Source organism: Ostrea edulis, chromosome 6, assembly GCF_947568905.1.
Source record: "Ostrea edulis chromosome 6, xbOstEdul1.1, whole genome shotgun sequence".
Lineage (NCBI taxonomy): Eukaryota > Metazoa > Mollusca > Bivalvia > Ostreida > Ostreidae > Ostrea > Ostrea edulis.
This window is the reverse complement of record NC_079169.1, coordinates 86637655-86662540: the sequence shown is the minus strand read 5'-3', so window position 1 is coordinate 86662540 and position 24886 is coordinate 86637655. Positions and strand designations below refer to the sequence as shown.

At 34.8% G+C, this 24886-nt stretch overlaps 1 protein-coding gene and 1 long non-coding RNA gene across 2 annotated transcripts in view; one reads left to right on the top strand and one right to left on the bottom strand.

Moving 5' to 3' along the window:
- Positions 1-8613: 8613 nt before the first annotated feature.
- On the bottom strand, positions 8614-9628 carry LOC130047441 (uncharacterized). The gene is made up of 2 exons (XR_008796338.1): positions 9365-9628; positions 8614-9016 (listed from the first exon to the last, which is right to left on the bottom strand). It is a non-coding gene; the product is annotated as an uncharacterized LOC130047441 (long non-coding RNA).
- Positions 9629-23299: 13671 nt separating this feature from the next.
- The window catches only part of LOC125648196 (uncharacterized), an 11240-nt gene continuing 9653 nt past the window's right edge, over positions 23300-24886 (top strand). The window contains exon 1 of the mRNA XM_056142492.1: positions 23300-23420. Coding sequence (XP_055998467.1) covers positions 23385-23420 — 36 coding nt within the window. The 5' untranslated portion in view covers positions 23300-23384. The remainder of the gene's footprint in view (positions 23421-24886) is intronic.

Sequence of the window (24886 nt, the reverse complement as noted above, 5' to 3'; positions counted from 1 at the left end):
TTTAAACCTAATATAATGATTAATATAAGTATTAAATTAATGTTTTCAAACAACATAGATATTTTTTTCTGAACACTCCTCAGTGATACTAGTTACGTATTTAAATTAACCTCAGAAAATAGTTATTAATATCTTAACTATACGTATGTGTACAATGATCAAGTTGTTTTAAAACCCTAAAGACGTATCTTAGCTCTGACCCCCTCAACATCGTAACAATTTACATCACAATTGTATTCTAGCATGGATCGATTAAAACGTAGGTCAATGGTATGGTCCATGGACCTTTGTTAATAAGAGCTATCAATGTATTGTTGTTTTTATCTGTCAGTTATTTGAAACATGTTATTTTTGGCCATTATTTGGATGCCCTTATCTTGAATCTTATCACTTTCATACATGTATATTGAACATTATATATAGAGAAAAGAAACATTTAGTTTCCAGCATTGAATTGAAATTTTGATACTACAGCCGTACTTAATACCAATGACAAGCTCATTGGAAGCCAATTTTAACTTTTTCAAACGTTATACCCAGTAACGAATCATTAGACAGGTATAGAATTTCACAAAATCTATCTGTTTCAACCTAATCATAAACTGATGTTACATATATATTTTACAACAAATGTTCCTTGACATATACGAGAAAAGTATGGTCATAAAAATTTAGATTGGGATAAACGTACATGTAAATGCCATTAAAATTTTTCAGTTTTTAAATATTGTCATCATCAAAGTCTTAATAAATGCTTATATCTGCAGCATGTCAGAATGGCTTTGATAGAGAAGTAATCATATTTAAATGATTCAGTATTTAAATATTTTTATCATGTTATCAAAGTCTTAATGTTTTATCAAAACGTCGTCAGAATGGCTTTGATGTTGAATATGATGATGATGCATGCTATCTACCAATCCCATAAGTCGGGCTTATGCAACTGTTACTCGCCTCCATGTTTCACATATTCCTTCCTGGTATGTCTACCATTCCACTTCTCCCAAGTATGGGGTAATGTACTGTGACGGATCGGTCTCTTTAGTATTATACAAGATTGTATTTAATTCAAGCCCTGATTGTTAAATCAGCTTCTCATTATATATAAAGACAATTTACTTTCTGTCAGTCATCTATTTTTGAGTACTTTTAATGTTTAAACATGGGTGATACATTCCATATATTTTTGCATTAAACAGGAAGTGCCATCCCTTTTGTCATTATCTCCTAAGTAAGCAATGTATCTGTTTCCCGATTGGATAAGTCGGGATAGTGTCTTTGGTTTTGATGAAGTTAGTGAATAGAATTATAAACTGACATGAATTAAATACGTACACATTTCTCATCTTATCCGCCATATTTCTCTCAGGTTGCCTAATTTACTCCGACCCGTTTATACCCCAAAGGTGATTATCACACTTGAGTGATTTTTCTTTGTGGACTCGAGCAGTGCACATCTCCGATAGTATTATAGGGAATGAGAAATATATAAAATCACCTTTTAAAACATTATGTTTTGCTCTAAATTACAATTTTTTTTATTGTATACTAGTGAAACATTCTGAAATGTTAGATAATTTAGATAAAAATGCGAAAAAAGCTTGCCTTGTATACTTGTAAGTACATGAAAGTGTTTGCAGTTTCTTATGAAATAAATGCAGAGAAATCATTTGCCAATTGCAAACTGATAGAATGGAATAAGCAAAGACCATAAAATTGATATCATTCACATAAATTCTTGCCAAATACAGTTTCATATGCATAATATGTTATGTACATTGCATACTCGCAAAAAAAATATATTCAACAGGTACCGCAGATGTGCACTTACCGAAAATGTTAGATTCTTTTTATTCTAATAATTCCACGAAACAAAAAGATTAACTCCATTTGCATATCGACATAACTCTACAACACGTTTCATTCCATTTTACAGACTGCAACACACTTCACCCGTGCCAATCAGGATGTCTTCAATCAGGGGGCATATTTTTCCTGAATTGAATGCTTGACTGGTCAGGGGTATTGCAGTTTAAAGAAATCAGAAATCTGATTATGCACGTACATATACACTGATCATCTGGTTGGGTATATTGCGTGCACAATTCAAAATAGATAATTACATACAAACTTAGATGCATAAATAAGGGAACAGTGATCGGAAACATACATCTGGGTGAAAATACGGGTATTACATTCGCAATCCAAAATAAACAGTTGATTACAAAAATTATCCATGAAAGGAAATTTATAAACGAAAATATAGTACAACTTTCAAAATTCGTTGTCTCTTTGGGAATCACATATATTTTATTTAATTATTTACGGTCCCTTTGCATGTACATATTTATTAATTGAATAGAGGAGAGAGAGAGAGAGAGAGAGAGAGAGAGAGTACTTCGGTGTACAATATCATTTCACAGGAGGAAAGAAAATTGATCACTGATATAAGTTTTTGCCGTACAAACTTTTCACATTTTATAGATGGACATATTTGACATCCACGTGGCAGCACACGAGTTCAGAGAATTGATGCCAGCTAGAGCCAGACAGCACGATGCTGTTGAAGTTGTTCCTCTTACAGACATTATGACCGAGGAATTAATTCATTTGTTTGTGAACGGTGGACATGGAATGCTTCCTCATCCTAGGTACCTGATCCCACCTCTCGTATATCTACGGGTCTGTGTTTGACCAACCTTTAATTTTGTATTCCTTATAGGCTATGAGAAAGATCATTGTTCGCTATCTTCACATTTTCATGCAAACAAAATTGTAATTTTGTTTATTTTAAGAGAGTTGGATATGACGGATCTGGTTTTTATCGTTACAGAAAATTGCTTTTGATTCAAGCCCTGGTTGTTAAACCACCTTCATATAATTCGTACCTACGGGAATTCCAACAGACTGTTCTAAAACCTGATCACGAACGACTACGAAAATATTGTCAATGAGAAATTCCAGCATCTTTTTAATGGAAATGTTAAGATAAAGAACAGTGATCAATCTCAAAACTCCTATAAACAATACGAAATTAAGAGTAGGGCAAACACGGACCCCTGAATGTACCAGAGGTGGGATCATGTGCCTAGGAGAAGTAAACATCCGCTGTTGACCGGTCATATCACCGAGAGTCCTACATTTTAACGGAGTATTCCTAATCCGTAGTCAAAGTCAGTGTGTAAAGAAATAGTATTTGACCCCCTGACAGTTTGTATTGGTAAATCAGATCGTTATAGCGACCATCAAATCACGGGTGTATTTGGTTGAACTTCCTAAAGCAGAATAATTCTCTCTGATCACTCCATTCATTCAAATCCCAAATTGCATTTAAGATAATGAATTTGGATCGATCACTGTGGAAATATTTTGTAAGGAAAACCTACAATGACGTACTATAAAGAAAATTCGAAAAAAAATATACATTGTTAGCCGACCTGTTTTTATATTCATAGGAGGCAAAATTTATTCAAATACTTTTATGTGAGAAAGAACATCTCGTGATGTTGCCTTCAATTCGACATTTAGATATATTGACGACGTTTTATCTATTACCAATAATAACTTTCATTCATATGTCAATTCTATATATCCCTGTGAACTCGAAATAAAAGATACCACAGAGTCGTCCACTTCTGCTTCATACTTAGATATTTTATTGAAAGTAGATATAAACGGCAAACTAACAACTCAACTGTATGACAACGGAATGATTTCAGCTTCTCCATCGTCAACTTCCCATATTTATGTAGCAGTATTCCATTATCACCTGCATATTGTGTTTATATCTCAACTGATTCGATACACAATAAATTTTTCTGCGTATGGTCAGTTTTTAAATTGAGGCAAGCTACTGACAAACAAGTTGATGATACAGGGGTTTCAATAGTTTCTTTTCACGTCAGTATTTTGAAAATTCTATGGTCGTTATAACGATCTTGTTTGCCGATACACTTCTGTATGATTGGGTCAAATGCTGTCTGACGTGTTTCATACCGATTGTTAGGCCGTTCTTGGCACACTGATTTTGACTACGGATAACTCTGTTTACCTGATCAAGATATAGGGCTCACGGCGGGTGTGACTGGTCGACAGGAATTCTTACTTTTCCCCGGTACCTGATCTCACCCCTGGTGTATTCAGAGGTCCATGTTTGCCCAACTATCTATTTTGTATTGCTTATAGGAATTATGAGATTGATCACTGATTGTTATCTTCACCTTTCATTAGATAAATGTAAATGTTGTTTTCACGTTTTTCTGTGAGGACTTCCTCTCCATTTGTCAGCCCCTGTTTTTGCTTGGGTGTTTACCTGAAATTTTGAAGAAACTAATGAAAGACTATAACTTCAAGAAGAAAACCAAAGAATGGTGTGGATATCTTTTTAAACGCAATGTAATTACTTTAATTAATAAACTTTGTATTCTTAATTAAGGTTACGAATGGTTGTCATACATAATTATTATGAAGTTCATGTTTATTCATATGTTTGAACTGTCAAAAGTTACACAGATGTGGACGTTAAATGACAGTCCTATATCAAGACGACATCCTTTTGACGGGCAAAAGGTCGTTGTGGTGTTCTAAAGAGAGGTCGTTCAATGCGGCTTCCAACAGGGACTCAAAAACTTCTAAACCACTCCAGGCAGTATTATCAGAGAAGTATGCATGAAATATTGCCAAATCGTTGTAAAAATAACACTATGTACAATCAATCAAATTAAAGTTGCATCCACCTTGTAACTGAATTCATACGGACAACCGTGATGTACATGTATCTGATTAAGATATAGGGCTTACGACCGGGTTGACCGGTCGACAGGAGATGCTTACTCCTCTTAAAAATCTAACCCTACCTCTGGTACGTTCTGGGGTCCGTGTTTACACAACTCTCTATTTTTTATTTTTTTTATAGGAGGTATGAGATTGATCACCGTTATCTTCATCTTTTCATTTAAAGGACCTACAAATGAAATTCAAGATTATTTGCACTAGGCTATATGAAATAAAAAGGTGAAGATAACGAATATTAATCAATTTTATACTTCCCATCAATAATGTAAAATAAGGAGTAGGGCATAAATGAATTCCATACAATATTCGAACACTCATGTTTTGATTCTATGCTCTAAAGTATATAAAAACGCCGATGTGAGATTCACGCCAAGCCCTATCTATCTGTTAGACAACTGCCATACCAAAGGTACAATTCGTACAAGGCACTGACCCGCTACAAAATATACGAAAGTGTCATAACTATTAAAATATAGAGCAAAATCCTGCAAACATGAACTTGTTAGTACCTCATCATTATATAACAGCATATATCAAAGCTTAACCTCAAAGCGTAAGCAAAACGCCATACAACTGGTTGTGAAAGGCGAAAATAATGAACAGTGGTCAATCTCATAACTCCTTGTAACTTAAAGATACTTTGTATCTCACCATTATGAAGCATCATATTAAATATGAAACCCAAGTATCAAATCGTAAGGAAAAAGCAAACACAACTGATTGTCTAGAAACAGACGGATGGACGGACCCTCATATCTAAATACATGCGTATAAAATTATGGAAAGAATGTTTTATAACATTTTTATGATGGACAACGGGAAACAGTGTAACTATCCTATTATTAATAGGAAATCTTTAGTTTAGCAGAGAATATATTATAAATAACACAATTATTATTATCACTCAAATATAATGTAACCTAAGATATTTTTGTAATGCCAAAGTACAGCTTGATCAAAACTTAACAAGGTGAATGAGAATGTATCAACATAATAAGGATCCGTTGAGAAGCGGCAGACATGTGGAATGCAGAAACTGTCAAAGAGATGCAAAACTGAAGAAACTGTCGAAGAGATGCAAAAGTGCAGAATCTAAGGCAAAAATGCACAAGCTGAGAACATAATGTACAAACTGATTTTAAATTGCAGAAACTGGGCACAACTGCAGAAACTGAGACAGTAATGCAGATTGAGGCCAAAGAGCGGAAACTAATGTCAAAATTTGAAACTGGGGCCTAGATGCTATCAAACTGATGCAAATTAATCAAGGACGTGCAAGATCATAATTATAAACCCCTGTGCTTAAATAGTTTTTAAGAGCCATTCTCTGTAAGCATCAAAATTTTTATTATAGGGGTGGAAAGGTACCCTCACCGATTTTGCTGAAATTTGGCATATAGTGATTATTTGATACCCTCTCATAGAATTTGGTACCAAAATTCGAAATTGAGGTACCGTTGCCATGGTAACAAGAACACTGTGAAAACAGCTCCCAAGATGCTTAAAAATGCTCGATTTTGGCCTATTTTTTATTAAACATAAACAAATTAATTTTAGTGATGTACAAATTTCTCTATTGCTTGTTTAAAGATTAGGTTCAGCATAATAAATTCTTAATAAAACATCAATAAATCAATATTGGATTACCTATTGTTCCTGAGGTTGAAAAATCAATGTTTTAGCATTTTGACTATTTTTGAAAAAAATCATTTTTAAGCCATTTTATGACATCATTTACAAGAAAACGCAACAACACACATCAATGAAAGTTATATATGATTTAATTCATCCCATTATGTGTAAAATATAAAAAAAACCCACAAATGTCTTATTTTGCTTAATAAAATTATATAGCTTGAAAAATTGGTTGCCATGGTAATATGAAAAATCTCATAATATGAATATATGAGTCAAATTTTAATAATTTATCAATATAACATCCTTAAAATCTATTAAATTTGGCATAAACAATGATAAATATCACGAATTCTCATGTTATGAAATATTCAGTTGCCATAGCAACCATATTTCAGTATTTTATAACAAAGTTTTAATAAGTAAACTAGTATGCTAATTTGTATCAGAAAGCATTACAGCTCTGCTTATTACCATGTGATAGTGTAAACTCATTGTCATATTATATTTGAACATATAAATTGATGTAAAAGTCTGCTTAAATTAGCAATATAAATGATTAATTCTTTTGATACCATAGCAACCATTATAAGATACATATATATGGTTCCTTTAAGATTTGAAGAAAAGTGCTGACTATAAAACTGATTTGTGTCAGGAAGCAGAAATGTGTGTGCCTATTGTTAAGTGAAGGTGTTCTGTCATAATCTTAATTATATATATAATTATATATCTTAGTTATAAAGTACTAGTTCCATGGATTAGTCATAAGTTGGATTAGTTGGTTTAGCAAACATTTAAAAAAAATCTTCAAGTCAAAAGGCATTGGTAGAAGATTATTACATTTAAAATGAAAATTAAATTTTTTTAAATGTTTTTGAATTACTTTGTATTGAATAGAATTTTTACTTTTCACAAGATAAAATTACATATTTATCTCTAGGTATTTCCTGTAAAAGCATAATATGACTCTGTTTAATCATTTGAATTTAATTATTACAAAGTGGAAAATATGAAGAAAAATGTGTTACTATGGAAACGATAGGGCCAGCAACCATAATCATTGAAAACAATTTAATGTACATGTACTTCAGTAGATTTATTCTATAATATCATAACTTTATCTTTGTTTTCATAGGCTGGTTAAAATATACTAATTAAGAAGGAATTCAATTTGTAGTTTAGTTGCTATGGAAACCTACTTCCATGGAAACATTATGTTGGCGATTTAGATTTCTTTTCATTTTAAACTACAAGTATTTTACCTACTTATACTCAGTTGAGTCAGTTTTGACCAGAGATAGCTAGTCCAAAAGTCCTGTTATGAAAATGTTGGTAATCTGACTGTTTTGTCTCCATGGAAACATTAAATAGGAACTGTAACAGCTACATGTAACTGTAGTATATTAATGATTGGGTATGCATTATTTTCCCAACATTTTCTTGACACTGATTTTTATAAGCTACCCACATACATATGTACTAACGATTTCTAAATTGTTTTGTGTGTCAACTAAAGCTGCAAGGTACCAGAAAGATGATGTTACTTAGGTCATAATCTACTTACACCAGTACACCACCCTTTCATTTCATTTCTTTATTTCTCGATTAATCCAACTTTAGTAGGGGGAAAAACAACTGAATATGGATGGCATTTTGGCTTGTGTCAGTACTTTTTCCATAAGTACATTAGTGCACTTTTCTATTACTTTGTTGCAAATAATTTCACTCATTTCCATGAATACTAGATTCTGTGATGATGGCATTAAAAAAGATTTGCAATGCAAAATCAATGCCCATTAAAATTCCCAAAACATCCATTGTTTATAACAACACAATTTACAGGGGTGGGGGATTGCTGTTGTTAAAAACAGGTTTTGGTTTTGTATCAAAATTATAATATGGGTTTATGTGTCATACATGTAGATGAATGACTTATAAGATGCATGCATTACAAAAAATACTACCCAAATTCCAATTCGGGGTGGGGGTGGGGGTATTATTTTGTTTTTAAAAGCAAATTTTGTGTCCATCTTGGTTATATTAAGAATATGAATTTAAAGTTGTCCTGTTTCTGTCAGACTTATCCTGATTGTTTTCTATCAGACTGAAATTGTACATTTTAAATTGCAGTCTGTGAAGCTCTCAGTCAGTGCAGAAAATAAATTAAACAATCTTCAATTATATGTTCAAGCTTTATCTAAATATGAGTTTGTAAACAATGTCTAACACACTATATTTGTTTTTGCATATATATCAGTATTTTTCTGTAAACTATGGACATATACAGTTGCATTGTTCAGCTGAGTACAGACTTTCCTTCCATGAAAGGGGATGAGAAATTCAAAAACAGGTCATCAAATATTCTCCAACAGCTTCAGCCTCTGTGATTTTCTCAGTGGACACATTCCAGCTTAACAATCTTTAAACAAGTTCCAGCCATATTGGATCCACTTAAATTTTAATGACCCACAACTGTGTTGTCATAATGATGATGCCGAGTCTTGTACATTCCTCACAGAAAATATTTCTGTCTTAATTTCATTTAGAACATCCAATCTTGAATCTGCACCCCTGACTGTCAGAGCTACAAATGTATATTAACAATAATAAATATTTCTTGCTGATTAATAAGTTTAAATAACATCAGAACTTCAAAATGAAATTAAATTGACAGATTTATGAATATTTACAAACGTTAAAGTTAATGTGATAAATCTAATTCACAAACACCTATCGGCACAGGCATTTCTCATGTACAAGATTTTGTAATTTCGGTGATTAGCGGTAATTTCGGTGATTCTATGTACCGCAAGATTTTGCCTGAAGTTTATATTCAACGGTGAATTGCATATGAAATTGGATAGATCTATATTTGTTTATTGTCTAGTTATTTTACAAACTGAGGCAAAATGAATGATAGCAAAGTACTTACGGATCTGAATTGTTATGACAACAGCATTGAGCACATTTAATGCCACCTGTGCGTTTCTTTTTCGGCTAATCTTCTCGGAAGTTTTTGCATACAAGTTCTCCCTGTTGTAATCACGATCGCAGCGTAAATCCACTGATACATCATCATTGAAAGCTACCCACCGAGAGCATAACGGTCTCCGACAAACACTTAAGTATCAAATATAAAATTCTAGTTGATTTAAAGACTTAAACCAGCTCAAAATATCCAAGTCATCACTCACGAATTTCTACAGTTCGGCCCTAGGTTTGTTCGGCCTAAAGTTTTTTCGGCCTTTTGTCGTTTCGGCCTCAGATACCAAGTCGTTTCGGCCCAAGTTTCGTAAGCTACAAAATACCGACAATGTGATGTTGTTTTTGTTAATATAGATGTGTATTGAATTTATGAGACTTTAATGAAGAGGAAATTTTGTATGATGAGGAAATAATTGGAGGTAGGCGTAGTGTTAGAAAAGATTATGAAATATATGCAAAATTGTTCAAACTTTCTTTTCCATTATGTTTGGCAAATTGTGATACCATGATCATTGAGAATAGTTTTTGAAATCATCAAGGCAAACTTTTAACCCCGAAATATAATGATTTCTCAACAAATTTGTGCTGTAAAATTTCAATTTAGCATTTGACATGTGATTTCGACGCAAAACCTATAGATATTAAAAATCACTTTGAAATCATGTGAAGACGCTACAAACAATTGTGTATTTTTTTGTTAGTATATCTATAAAAAAAATTAGCTACAAGTAATACTACACTAACTTTATTCGAAAAGGTATTTTTTCAATGAAATATATTTAGTGAAAAAATAAACAATTATGACTCATGACCAGGTATTGTACGCTGTAAACTGATATGTTGTTATTTGCGTAGTTAGTGTATGTTAGGTTCAGTTAGTAATTTACGGGTGAATACAATAATGTTGATAATAAAATCTACAGTACAGACCACGAGTATTCCCCAACACACGGTGTAAAATGTCCGTGAACACGGTGTATGTGTATTTCGAATACACAAGAAGACTGCCTTGTCTAAAAAATTAGTCCCTGATACCCACCGTGAGATCAGTATCTTGTTTAGAAAAAATGTACTAAACGATTAAAAAGGTTAAGCAATGATTTCTTTCTTTCCCGGAGAAATAAATGGCAAAATCTTTTAATTTCTTGGATTACTTAATTATTACTTGAATTACTTTATTGGGAGAACTTAATTTTTTCCAAAAACTCTTAAAATTTACGTAATTTTATCCATTTTACCTTATAAAAAATGATAGAAAACATTTTTCATCGACTTTCCCCGTGTACAATTATTTTTTGAACTGTCAGTAAACGTTGCATTCAGCTACAAAGCTTTATCCCATCTTTCACCTGATGAACATAATTTTTTTTTTTCTATCAGAAATTCATATTATGAATTATTTTTTACTATAAATGTAACGTGTTCAACTTTGTATACAAATAAAGAAGTCGATCAACAGAAACGCGAGTGATTAATTCCATACTGAAGTGTTGTAAAAACTATATTAAGATGAGAAAAAAGACTTAATTTATTGGTACTACAAAGGTATTCAAAAGTAAGGCCGAAACGACTAGGGCCGAAACGACATTAGGCCGAAACGACATTAGGCCGAAACTACTAACGGCCGAAAAAACTTGGGGCCGAACTGAAAAAAGGCCGAAACGACCAGAAACCACTTGGAATACGCATTGCAGTCAAGAGTCGAGGTGATCTAGATATGTTATTCTAGTAGATGCGATACACATTTATCAATGTAAGAACAATCCACCAGTGGTTGTGTTTCTGCACAAAATTGAAACAATTTTCTCTCATTTTCAGTGGGATTTTGGGGTATTTGAGGGCATATATTTCATGTTATGGCGTTGCAGCAAATCAATTTTATTTTTAAAAATTACACACAACATAGTTTAATTAAATAACAATGGAAATTAAATGAAAAATGAACATACACATTTTTATAAAGGAAAATTCAATATTTACTGAGGCTCACGTCTTTGCACAAAATCGGATGTCTTGTTTCATCATCATCAATTATAACAGACGACGAAGAACAAGAACACGTAGGTGGATTAAGTATAAGATGGTCTATATCTAGGCACTGTAAAGTTTGTTTGTAATTAAAAAGGTTTGCGTGCAATAGTAGAAGTATGTGTGTAGGACTTACAGGGTGTAGACTTGAATATGAAATATGTGGAGATACAAGACTGAACTCTAATATGACAAAGAATGTTGCTTATGTTGACGGTATATATTCCTTTTTTGTAAATTTAAGTTTAAGGAACTGGCGGTATGACTCGGAAGTAATATCATTAATGACCCGCGGTGGTTTAAAGAGCCTGCAATTGACATCATCCGTAATCATAGAAGTCAATCTATATTCTGATGTTGAAAAATTCAAGTATAGACTAGCTTTGAGTTCTTCAAACAACGTATTTAAAACTTTTAATGAAACAGGGTACAGCTTTGTGCGAACATAATGTGGACCCGAATGTCTGGACGTAAAGCAAAAGTGAACCACGCGTGGCATCATGTATATTTTGTATATTTATATAAACGATGTCCATGACTGCGTTTCCGTCTTTGTGTATTTGGAAAACATTCCATCACATTCACATTATTTCCTTGTGGACTAGTCAAATTTCCTATATGATATCATTACCATTGCATCAATATGAAAATGCAGTACCTAGATCATTTCACTTATTAGTGTAACGTGTGTCCAGCCGAGCGGTCACTATTTATCTGTGGACACGTACCCGGTTACACCCGGGATTCTGCAGTGCATATGATTTACAGGAATGCCTGTTGTCTACAAGGCAAGAAACGAACTTATTCAATATATTTACGATGATTGTTTCAGCCAATTTACCTAATCAATATATTTACTACGATTCGTATTTCAAAATCAAGATATAATTCAACAAGGATTTAACCTAACCCTTTACTTCCCTAAATCCAATGTCCCTGGACAACTGGCCCTTACCAATGGTTCAGACTACCGACCTGAGGTTTCTTACCAGCTGATGTCTCCAGCTCACTTTGACACTGGGGTACAGACTTATTCAGCCTTTATTGCCAAGTGTCAAAGCTACGATGGTTGATCAGCTAGCCAACCTACACTATAAGGCTTATTCAGCCCTAACGTAGCTAACCTACACTATAAGGCTTATTCAGCCCCAAGGTAGCCTTTTTACTTACACAAGATCAGCTTATTTAGCTTCTCTTATGGTGTTCTCTGCACAGCTGCAGAGATCAGACTGACTGATCTGCGGTCGACCGCTGTATATATAGCATTGGCCCAGTCCATTTCACTGTAGGGAAAACAGGTTATCACCATGGCAAAACCCCATACCACCCGAGTTTCTTTGATTGGTATAACCTGATTCATCACATTAGTTATAGTCTGACGTGTTTCATACCGATTGTTAGGCCGTTCTTGGCACGTTGATTTTTTATTTTGACTACGGATAACTCCGTTTACCCGATCAAGATATAGGGCTCACGGCGGGTGTGACCGGTCGACAGGGGATGTTTACTCCTCCTAGGCACCTGATCCCACCTCTGATGTGTCAAGGGGTCCGTGTTTGCCCAACTATCTATTTTGTATTGCTTATAGAAGTTATGAGATTGATCACTGTTCATTATCTTCACCTTTCTTATAATTGAACGTACAACTTATCTTTTTTTGTTTTGGCCTTGCGTGTCGACTTTGAGATTTCAAATTGGACCATTGTTGTATTATTACAGATTCTGTCAAGCACAACTCATCTAACTTCGTTTCGGCTTTGAATTTTCAAATCATATCCACGATTGATTTGTTTCGGGTTAGTGCATGTTATTTAAGCATTCCTAAACATTTAGTGGTAAATTTTAATCAACATGCAATATATTTTATCGGGTTGACGGTGGGTGTGACCGACCGGCATGGGGTGTTCACTCCTCTTAGGTAACCGATTCCACCTCTGGCGCGTCCAGGAGTCTGTGTTTCCTGGCCCTTCATGTACATGTTAATTAGTAAAACTTCGTTAGTCCTGATAAAGGGACTGGTCGTCTCTAGAACTTAGAGAATTGTTCGTTATATCGGTGCTTTGTATATATAAAGATAAAGATAAAAAGGTTATTGAGGTAAGTGGTTAACCATCGACCTCATTCTCCACCTACCTTCTTATCAATTATTTATCAAAGTTAAGGACCTAATGTAACCACTGACCTATATTATTTGCTGTATTACAGTATGTGAAAATTCATTCGAAATATTTGTTATTTGAATCCATGTGCGATTACATTTACCAACAGGTTCTCGTTATTTCCTGATGTAACCTCGGTCGCTGATTTTTTCCCTCAGGAAACGTCACATGTACAGCCTTTGTTTTATTTCAAACATGATTTATTCAAGGTTACTGACAAATAGGGTGATGCTACAGGGGTTTCAACAGTTTAAAGTCAGTATTTCGCAAATATTGTCATTATAGATTTATTTTACCCATACAACCTCTCATTGCCTCAAATGATGTCTTGCATGTTTCATACCACTCGAGATACGTTCTTTGCACACTAACTTTAACTACAAATTACTCCGTTTACGCGATGGAGATGTAGGACCCACAGCTGGTGAGACCAGTCGACAGGGTATACTTACTCCTCCTAGGCACCTGATCCCACATCTTGTATGTCAAGGATCCGTGTTTGTTCTACTCTTAATTTTGTATTCTTTATAGGAGTTATAAGATTGATCACTCTTCGTTATCTTCACTTATTTTATCATTGACCAAACCATTTGTGACGACATTGTGATTATAATGTTAGCCTTTCAACGAGCGGGTCAAGGGTTCGAACAGTCAGAGTCACTGGTCTTTCGGATGAGATCTTAAAATCCGAGGTCCCGTGTGATAACTAATTACCGGGCCATATTTGGCTATTTCTGGCATTTGTTCTGTTTGTGCTCACAGCCATACCATTGAGTGTTATTTATCGTGTCTGGGCAAGCAAAGTTCAAATTCCTGAAATATAGTAGATTGAAATTTGTCCAAATCATGGTCTCCGGGGTAGGTTGGGGCCTCATTAGGGGATCAAAGTTTTACATGCTAACATATAGGGGAAATCTTTAAACATATCTTCTCAAAAACAACTGGGTCAGCAAAGTTGGAAATTACAGGGATGCTTCTTGATAGAGTATAATTTTATGTTTTGCTGACACATCCGGCAGTGCGGGTTTCACTTGGTCCATAATTAAAACTACATATTTGGTCTCAATCCTACACATCCTGTCATTGGCAATAATATGGTTTCATCTTTCATTTTCCCCCAAGATCTTTTTATTTGTACTATCATGTAGGAAATGATCGAATGGGTGGTCACTGATTTTCCAGACCCTTGTACAGGGTTGGGGTCAATTACATTGAAATGTAATTAATTGAATTACAATTACTTTGCTATTTTTATTAAATTAAATTACAATTACTCATTTTAAAGCATGTAATTAATTAAATTACAATTACTTTGCAAAAGTAATTAATTAAATTACAAATTGCTTTCTCAAATTTTATTAGAAAAATAGTGGTAAATTATGTAATCATATGATGCATGGATAATAACACATTTACAAATTTATCTCAGATTACTGTTTCATTCGGCTATTACATATGATCATCATCAGTTTCTCAAAGGTGCTATCATTTTAAACAGCATCTGCCAGGTCGAAAAAACTTTGTCTACAACAATAAATAGTCTTTCAACTGGAGTGGAAGTTGCAATAAGTCTAAGGTATTTCTTTGCCAGCACTGATAGTAAGGGATATTTTTGTGAATTCTTCCTCCAATAATGTGAGTGAGAAAGTTCGAGGTTACTTTCAAACTTCCAGATATGAATGATGAACAAAGAGTACATTTTGTTTTGAAGTTTCAACTTCCACAATCTTCCGGGATTTCAAATTATCGGAATACTGGGGGTCTACTAGACATCTTCCTTGTTCAGGAACAGTCAAAAATGATATTGATTTGCCTATTATGTGAATTGTTTTTATAGCAATTATATATTACCTGGGGCTCTGAGAACAATACAGGTGGCTTTAACTCACCTGTTCAATTTTGTCAGTGAGATTTGATCAGCTTAAAACACACGAAGTGTCCTGGAAAGAAAGAAAAAGAAAAAAACACACATACACAGAGAAAGTTCTTTGCAAACCACAATGTATGCTGGTATGTGAGATTTGTACAGAAAAAACTTGAATTTCACCTAGTGAAGTACTGTAACAGCGAGTTTGATCAGTTTACAGTGTATATAAAGACAAACTGCTGAGAGAGAGAGAAAGAGATAGAGAGAGGGGAGAGGAGGGTATTTTGGTTTTAAATACACATAATAAAAAAATGACTCAAGTATCGAATACACTTGAGCAATATTGCAATAATATCATGCTAAAACAAATCTCATAGTCCTGGATTGTAATTGTAATTGAAAGTAATTAAAACAGTGATTGAATTACAGGATGTTTTCCTCAGGTAATTAATTAAATTGCAATTACTTGTAATTAAAAAATCTTCAATTACACATTACATCTAATTATTTCAAACAAATTAATTAATTGCAATTAATTACAATTACTTTTTCAATTACCCCAACCCTGATAAGATATTTAAATATGAAGCAATAGTGCACGACTCCGTGGTGTCTTTTATTTCGAATCGACATATGAATGGAAATTATTATTGTAGATGTATATAGATAAAACTTCGTCGATATATCTAAATGTCGCATTGAATGCCACAGCAAGAACAATTTCCTTCTCACGTAGAAGTTTTTGAATAAATTCTGCCTCATAGGAATATAAAAACAGGTCAGCTAACAAAGGAGCACAATTCGTGGTTATGAGAATTCCAACAGAATGTATTGTCAATGAGGAACTCCAGCATATTTTTATTTCAACTTCAGAGTATTTGTGCTTGGAATCAGAGTGGTGTTTATCAAAGTAATTTTTGGATGACTGACCACTAGGTATGAATATTTCCGTTTTCCATTTTTCTTTAGGAAGCAACTGTCTATGATGTCAAAAAGTCTAGTCTTTGAAAATTCATACGTTTTGATGTTGTTGATTTGAGAAAAAGTTTTGCGATTTAATATAAAGCTATCATAAATTATTGAAAGAATTTGTTTCAATAAGTTATATGTTCTAGAAATTAATGTGTAAATTATTGTTTGATTTCTGATTGTGTAATTTGTAATACATGTACATGTAAACAGATGAAAGAGAAAAATGCAATGATAAGATGCATTGTTCACAGGACTTTTTAAAATTTGAATAACGAGAAAATAGCAGTTGTGGACATGTCGATGCTATCAAAGCTATGGTGTACTTTTCCTCAAGATCTAAAGAATGTCGGTAATGATCGGCTGTTTTTGTTATGAAAGCACTTCTCTTGGGTAGCTGCAGATTAGTGTCTGCAGATTTCAATCCACCTGAGATATATTGTTAAAAGTTTGATTGACGGGCGGCTTACAGGTACATGATACAGGTAAAATTGGGGGGGGGGGGGGGGGTTAACTTAGAATTGGGTCTGTAAGCAGATGTTTTTTGAACAACTTATTCCTGCATCGTCATTTTCAGAGGTGTGGGGTTTCTGAGAATATTGACCAGCCCCTTTTCTACTTGAGCCATATGCTGCACATACGTTTGACCAACGCTATCTCCACGATTGATCATGTGATCTTTGATGAGAGTGTCGTTAGATCCCACCACTTTGTATGTAAATCCCAATGGGACATCTTTGTCTAATATGTTTTACTTCACTTTTTAAGGTTGGTATTTTTCTGCAATGCATCAACACTCCACATGAAAAACGACAGAACTGACTTGTTGGTTAGAAACGTCTGAATATTGCAGCCACTTATTTTCCTCTGAAGGTATTTCTGTTCTTTGATTTCAATAAGCTTTGTGCTTTTAAACAGTTTTGTTTTTGTAAAGCCAATTAAACAATAGCAACAGTGACAATGCTGATTCCTTTCATTGTTTTGATCTGCCATAAGTCAATCAAAGCTTTTAATCCAGTTTTTATAGCCAAAAACATTGCCATATATCTCATTCTGGTTTTCAAACTTCTCGACGTCTTTCATCAGTACTGGAAATTATTTTCCTGTAAAGTTCAGTTTTTCAGCATGTGGAACAAATTTTGAAACTGTGGATTTTATTTGCAGGATGCAATGCAGACAATACAAGAAACATTTTTGTACAATAACGACCGTATACTTAGCCCTTAACTTGCTTGGCAAGGGCATAAAGCTCAATCTTATAAAAGGTTGGTACTTCGCAACATTAGCGTTAACTCAATCACTTTATCGAGTGTACAGTTGCTTCCTTCTCTTTGGTATTCCAATAATGGAGTCATGATTTTCTTTTTGCTTTCTTACAGAATCTTTTCCTGGTCTTCTGTCCTCAAGGCAACGTATGACACTTCCCATGGAAATGAGGTTCCATCACATTTATCTACACATTTATCACGGCGGGTGTGACCGGTCAACAGGGGATGCTTACTCCTCCTAAGCACCTGATCCCACCTCTGGTGTGTCCAGGGGTCCGTGTTTGCCCAACTATCTATTTTGTATTGCTTGTAGGAGTTATGAGATTGATCACTGTTCGTTATCTTCACCTTGCATTTATCTACTGTATCTGTCTGTCATTTAGTATAATGATTTTATCTTCTGTGTCATTAGATATGATGATTTTACCGATGATATTGCTGATGATTTTTACCTATTGTGGATGCCTGTCATTAGATGTGATGATTTTACCGATAATATTCCTGATGATTTTTACCTATTGTGGATGCCTGTCATTAGATGTGATGATTTTACCGATAATATTGCTGATGATTTTTACCTGCTGTAGCTGCCTGTCATTAGATACGATGATTTTACCTACTGTGGCTGCCTGGCATTTGATATGAAGATTTTACTGATGATATTGATGATGATTGTTTTTACCTATTGTGACTGCCTGGCATTAAATACGATGATTTTACGGATGATATTGCTGATGATTGTTTTTACCTATTGTGGCTGCCTGTCATTAGACACGATGATTTTGTGGATGATGTTACCAATTGTGGCTTCACAGTAGTTTTCTTTGGCTTCTTCATTGGATTTTGGATGCTGATTTGTCAGATGCCGGAGGTAACTATCCTTTCGGTTGAACTGCATATTGCATATGTTGCACTGGTGTTTAGAAATGTTGTGTGCAGTCCCTGAATGACACAACATGCTGGAAGTATAAAAAATTCTTTACTAGATACGTCGCAAATGCCGCTGAATACTTGTTTTTGTTTCTGAAAATTTGAAATACTTTTTTGATATTAAACGCCTTCATATAGTAACTGATTAAACTATATAGAAAACGTTGAAATCTGATTAAGAAACTAGTTGTGAAATAATAACATGTCCATCGACATCCCTGTCACCCAAGAAGCCTCACATGAACTCGAGTCGGACAGGTCTTCCTGATAATGACGGGGATGCGCTACTTCTGTCCATTGTGAGCTAGTAACACTGCCCTATGTCGGTACACGGTTCTTATGCAGTAAGGTCTCAGATTTCAAATGTCAATTCTATATAATTAATCGGGAAAAGAAATTTTCAGGTTTTTTTTAAAATTACATGTATGTATAATTGATTGTAACACTTAGACTACTGAACAATGTGTCTGTTCTTTACTATGCCCCCTGGATATCATACTTCCTCTTTAAATTCGTTTCTACAATTCACAAAGTCGAATTGAAAACTTATGCAATATTCAATTACATTTGATATAGTTAAAAGAGTTAAAAGTGTGAACCCTTAAACTGGTAAAATCAGTTTATCGAAAAATAATCTTAACTTTCCGTACAAAAACAAATAAAACAAATCAATCCTTGAAATAATTTTAATCTTTCTTCAGTCCATTATGACGCAGAGAAGAAATAGTGACTAACCTCACGGTCTGTTCCACCACAAACTTATGAGTTTGAATGTCGTCAAGTTTTATATACCTGACAGATTGACGAGGAAAACTTTTAAATCTAATTGGATAATTTAAACAAACACAAAACTGTCATGAGGCATCTAACCATCCGCTTTCGAGATCAGACGCATTCCCCGGTGTGCATCACTCAAGTTCTCTCGCTTTGCTACATTTAGTGTATGACTGATGTTCAACTTCGCGCTAAACACATTTTATGAATATTGAGGATAATTTTAAATAAACGTAACTTATGGTATTAATATTATGGTCTTAACAGGGGATGCTTACTCCTCCTAGGCACCTGATCCCACCTCTGGTGTGTCCAGGGGTCCGTGTTTGCCCAACTATCTATTTTGTATTGCTTGTAGGAGTTATGAGATTGATCACTGTTCGTTATCTTCACCTTGCATTAATGGTATGAAAATGCGAAGATAACGAACAGTGGTCAATCTCATAACTCTTATAAAGAATACAAGTAAGAGTTGGACAAACACGGATCCCTGGACATACCAGAGGTGGGATCAGGTGTCTACATCAAATTAATAAGATTTAAAGTTTAAAACAATTTACACGATAGTCCTGTTATTCGTCCTTCATTCTTCATAATACGATCTCGGTCTAAGATTGGAATTGTTTCTTAGGCTGTAGATTTATTCCTCATTTTCTTATAACAGTTATAAAACTCAAACGAACTCTTTACATATTCGTAACTCTGGATAATATGATGCATAAAAGTATCAAAGTGCATACTAAAAATAAAAATAGCACATTCAATATGATGTCGTATTATTGATGTTTATCCTGATCTGTCCTACACAGCGTCTTACCTAAAACAACCAACATTGATCGCCTATACTCCTGATGTGATATTGAAAATACATGTTTTTAACAAAACATACTTTAAAATATCAATGAATTGTTAAAGTAGGATATAAAGTTGATTTGTTTTCATTTATATATTATGTAAATGTAATTTAGATAAGATATAGGGCTCACAGTGGGCGTGACCGGTCGACAGGGGATGCTAACTCCTCCTAGGCACATGACCCCACCTCTGGTATATTCAGGGGTCCATGTTTGCCCACGTCTCTATTATGTATTGCTTATTGGATTTATGAGATTGATCACTGTTCGTTATCTTCACCTTTCATTATCGAATCTATAATTTACATAGTCATGACGTCATAGTTAGCCTCACACCTTAGGAAGCTATCGGGAAGCTACCTTACATAATGAATAGATTCGAATAAATACTAATTATTTGTAATTAATTTGTTTAATAAATCAGTTAACTTAATTAATCATTGTATGACGCCATAATTAGCCTCACACCCTGGATGGTTATCCTACATAAATCTCATTCTTTCCCCTACTGTACGCAATCTAATTAAAATCAGATCCTAGGATACGCTCACAATCATTATAATAGGATCTGACATAACCCCATTGGGGGTCATGTCCACATGACCTTTTGCTTGGAATATTCATGAGAACTATCAGCCAATCAGCTTGCGCTATACAGACAATGATGACTATTCATGCGGTTCCCGGCAATTCGTAAACAAATTGCAATAATCGCCAGGAAGTTTATTGCACACTATAGAATTGTTGTTCTCACATAATGAATTCTAAACTTTCGCAATAATGCCAAATTTATTCCGTTCATACAAACAACAAGACGTACGATATAAAATACACCCAAATTAAATTAATTGTGAATTGCTATTTATGTATGAATAGGGATGGGTATGATTTGTATAGTTTTCAAGGTGGTTTACTTAATTAACGCGAGGAATATAACGCCAGTCGACGTAAAGGTGCATTGGGATCTATCTGCGACGGGGTTTTTTCCAAACCAAACAATCGCAACCATTTTCCTTGAATTGGAAACACCGACGACTTCATAGCCGACGCATTGATTGGCTTACATAAAATTCACATGAACATGACCCCTAATCGGGTTATGTCAGATCTTCTTACACAAAGTATTCGGCGCGGATCTAAGAAGTCTGATTTTAATTAGATTTCTACTATACGTTGCAAAATTGCGAGGTCAAATAAAATTTCGTCAAAAACAATAGATATTTTAAACTCCAATAACTAACAAATAATTGAAAAAATATATGGAAAAGAATAGTATATTTGAATAATGTATATTCCTGGTTCCTGTTCTTGAAAATAAGTTCTGACAAAGGCCCTTTTTTTTTGGCTGTTCGTCCTTATAGTTCTTTGAGACACATCTCAATATGAATGAACAACTAGAGATTGTTTTTATGAAAAATAAATGTCTCCCCAGCTTCTCCAAACTCTCTACCAAAGAAGCAAGAGAAGAAGTCATGACTGTCCAATATGGAATGAATATTCGATATTACTTTGCTCTGTTATATACAAAATTCGGCACTTATTGGATATTTCTCTAGATATCCTTGCCCTTAAAAATCAATTTAGCTCCACCTCTGCTTTGTTTCAGACATAATGCAATTTGGTCTACCTTTGAATTCAGCACATTTGGTCGTCTTGTATACTATAGGCATAATTAATCGTACTAAAGGGATCGTATTTTGGAATTTCCGTCAAAACTAACCCTTTTTATTACTTGTATTTTTGTAATAAATGAATCAATTTCCTGAAGAACTTGATTCCAGAGTTTTCAAAAAATCAGTTCTTTGATCAATCATGGTTTTACACCGTTTTTCGGCAATATTTCAGCCATTTTACGGCGGGAAAACGGGGTTTCCGAGATCCGGTATCCGAATTCTTCGTCGCCGTATTCCTGGGTACCGATAACCTGGTCACCGGTGACCCGGGTTGCCGCGCCGCGGGAGGCCCCCGGAGACACTGTTTTTGCGGAGAGTATTGCTTCATCACATTACTAGCGTTTACAAACGTAAAATGCACGAACTCTACTCGTTGAGACCTTCACTTTGATATGTTACACGATACCCTTCGGAAAACGTTTTTATTTGCACTTAACGACCCCGAACCATCCCCCGGGCCGAGCTCTACTCGTCGAGACCTTCATTGTGATGTGCCACACGATACCCTTCGGACTTTTTCATTTTGCATTTAACGACTCCAGACCACCCCCGGGCCGAGCTCTACTCGCCGAGACCTTCATTTTGACATGCTATATGATGCCCTTCGGACTTTTTCATTTTGCACTCAATTACCCCAGACTACGAGAAGGAAATGAAAGAACTGTAAATGATTATAGAAAAATGAAATACATCACAACATGTTTCTCATTTTTTCTTTAATGTTGAGTTGATGTAGCATATATGTATACAGTAAACGTTTACACCGAACGGAAAATTATAAACCCATGTATGAGTGAAATTCGAAACATCCATGCAATATTTAAATTCCCCTTTGATAAAATGTACACATGAACACTACCATCGCTGTGTAGAGGAGACCGCTGCTGTTGGAAGGTCATTTCATTGTCAATTTGTTTATTATGACTAATGCCCAGGGGTCCATGAACAAACTAGTATACTACTACAGATTTTGAATGCCGATGTGTACATCTCTCTGTATGTTACAGGTGATATTTAAATCCATAATCTCACTCAATAAAGTTTTACACAAGAGTAAAGAATTTTACTACGATATGTGTGATCCGATAATGTAGGGTATCACTGCTGCGGAAAGGTTTTATGAAAGTCCCAGATCGTGACCCACGTCTTTGTTGTATTGTGTGCTAATCATCTCTAAAACCTGGACGGGGAACGGAAACATGCAATTTGCAATACGGGTGACGGTATCCACTCTTTCTATAAATCGTTTATGTTACAGTTGATATTTAAATCTGTACGATGTTCTTCATGTTCAACTCATTACGAGTATACTCTCTCCGATACTGCTAAAGGTGCTGATTTAGGGACTGTCGTGTTTTATTTTGTGTGAAACGACAGAGCACAATCATGTTTTTTAGCTTCCGATCGTTGACACTCACGTCTGTATCACTGCTGCGTGAAGGCTAATGGTTAATACGCAGGGATCCATGAATCAGTCGAAGGTATCGTTAAATCTACTTCAGAATTTTAATCCACTCTATGTACGATGTTCAATTCTTTACGAGTAAACCACTTTTCGTCTTATATGAAGGAATAACCATTCCGTAAATATATATCCCCCCTCTATTGATCTTAATGATCTGCTCTCTCGGGTACTGTTAAAGACATCAAATGTTTAAGGCGTCGTCCTCTTGTACAATAGACCTTAGACCAGGGAGATGTCCTCTACAGGTTACAAAGAGTCATTCATGACCTTGCTTTATTGTTCTCATCGCCTCATTTACAATAAAAAGGGGATTTTCCACCTAATGTCGTGACGGTCAGTGCGCTGCCTCCGCCGGGTCACGAAGAGGTCATATATGACCTTGCTCCACCCCTTGCATTTCAATAGAAGGGGACCTCCTTGCCTACCAATGTCTCCTCCAGGTCACGAAGAGGTCATCTATGACCTTGATTCATTGTTCTTTCCTCCCCTCTCATTTCAATAGAGGGGATTATCCGGATAATCCCCCCATTGTCCTTTCCATTGTTCTCTAACACAATAGACCCATTGTATACCCCCACCCCCACCCCCATATGGGACCTATACTACTACGCTGAACGATCTGCACGGAACGGTGAACGGTTTGTACGAAACGCTGAACGATTTACACGGAATGGTGAACGGTTTGCACGAAAAGCTGACCACTTTGTAGGCGTGGCTTGCACGCTTTGTGAATGGTCTGCACGAAACGGTAGGCGTGGGCCACCTGCACGCTTTGATTTTTTTGGTATTATTTGGTTCAGTTAGTTTCAATATAATTTCAGTATTCTAGATATTTAAAAAAGGTTAAGAAAGAAATTATAATGATTCATTTTAAAATGATTGTTCGTGCTCGACGCGGTAAATTTCATTTTTGCTTAATTATTTAGTAGTTCTTTACTGAATAAGATTACTGTCACATACACGGTAATATTATGTCTTTTTTTTTTTTTTTTTTTTTTTTTTTTTTTTTAACAGAGCATCTTCATAGAACTACATTATGTACGGTCTTTTTAAAAGTAGATAAATGATAACAAAACTGTTCTTGTTTTTTTTTTATTATGTTCATTAGATAGAGAAAACTCTCTGATAGATACAGGTATATCCACCTAGGCGTTGAGACATCTCCTTTAACCAGAGACGTTTGGATTATCTGAAACGACCCGCTTCATTGATATTGTGATGAGAAGTAAAATTATTCTCTCAACGTCACTGCACACATTCCTTTCACAGGACGGAAAGCTTTTGACGTACTTGTTTTTTATTATGTTCATTGGAAAGAGAAAACTCCCTGACAGATACAAGGTACAGGTGTACGTCCCGCTTCATTGATATTCTGATGAGAAGTAACATTGTTCTCTCGGCGTCGCTGCACATTTATTATGTGCCGGCCCATTCTATGAAATAAGAATTTGAGAAGCGCATGAGTTTCTGCGGGGTGAGTGT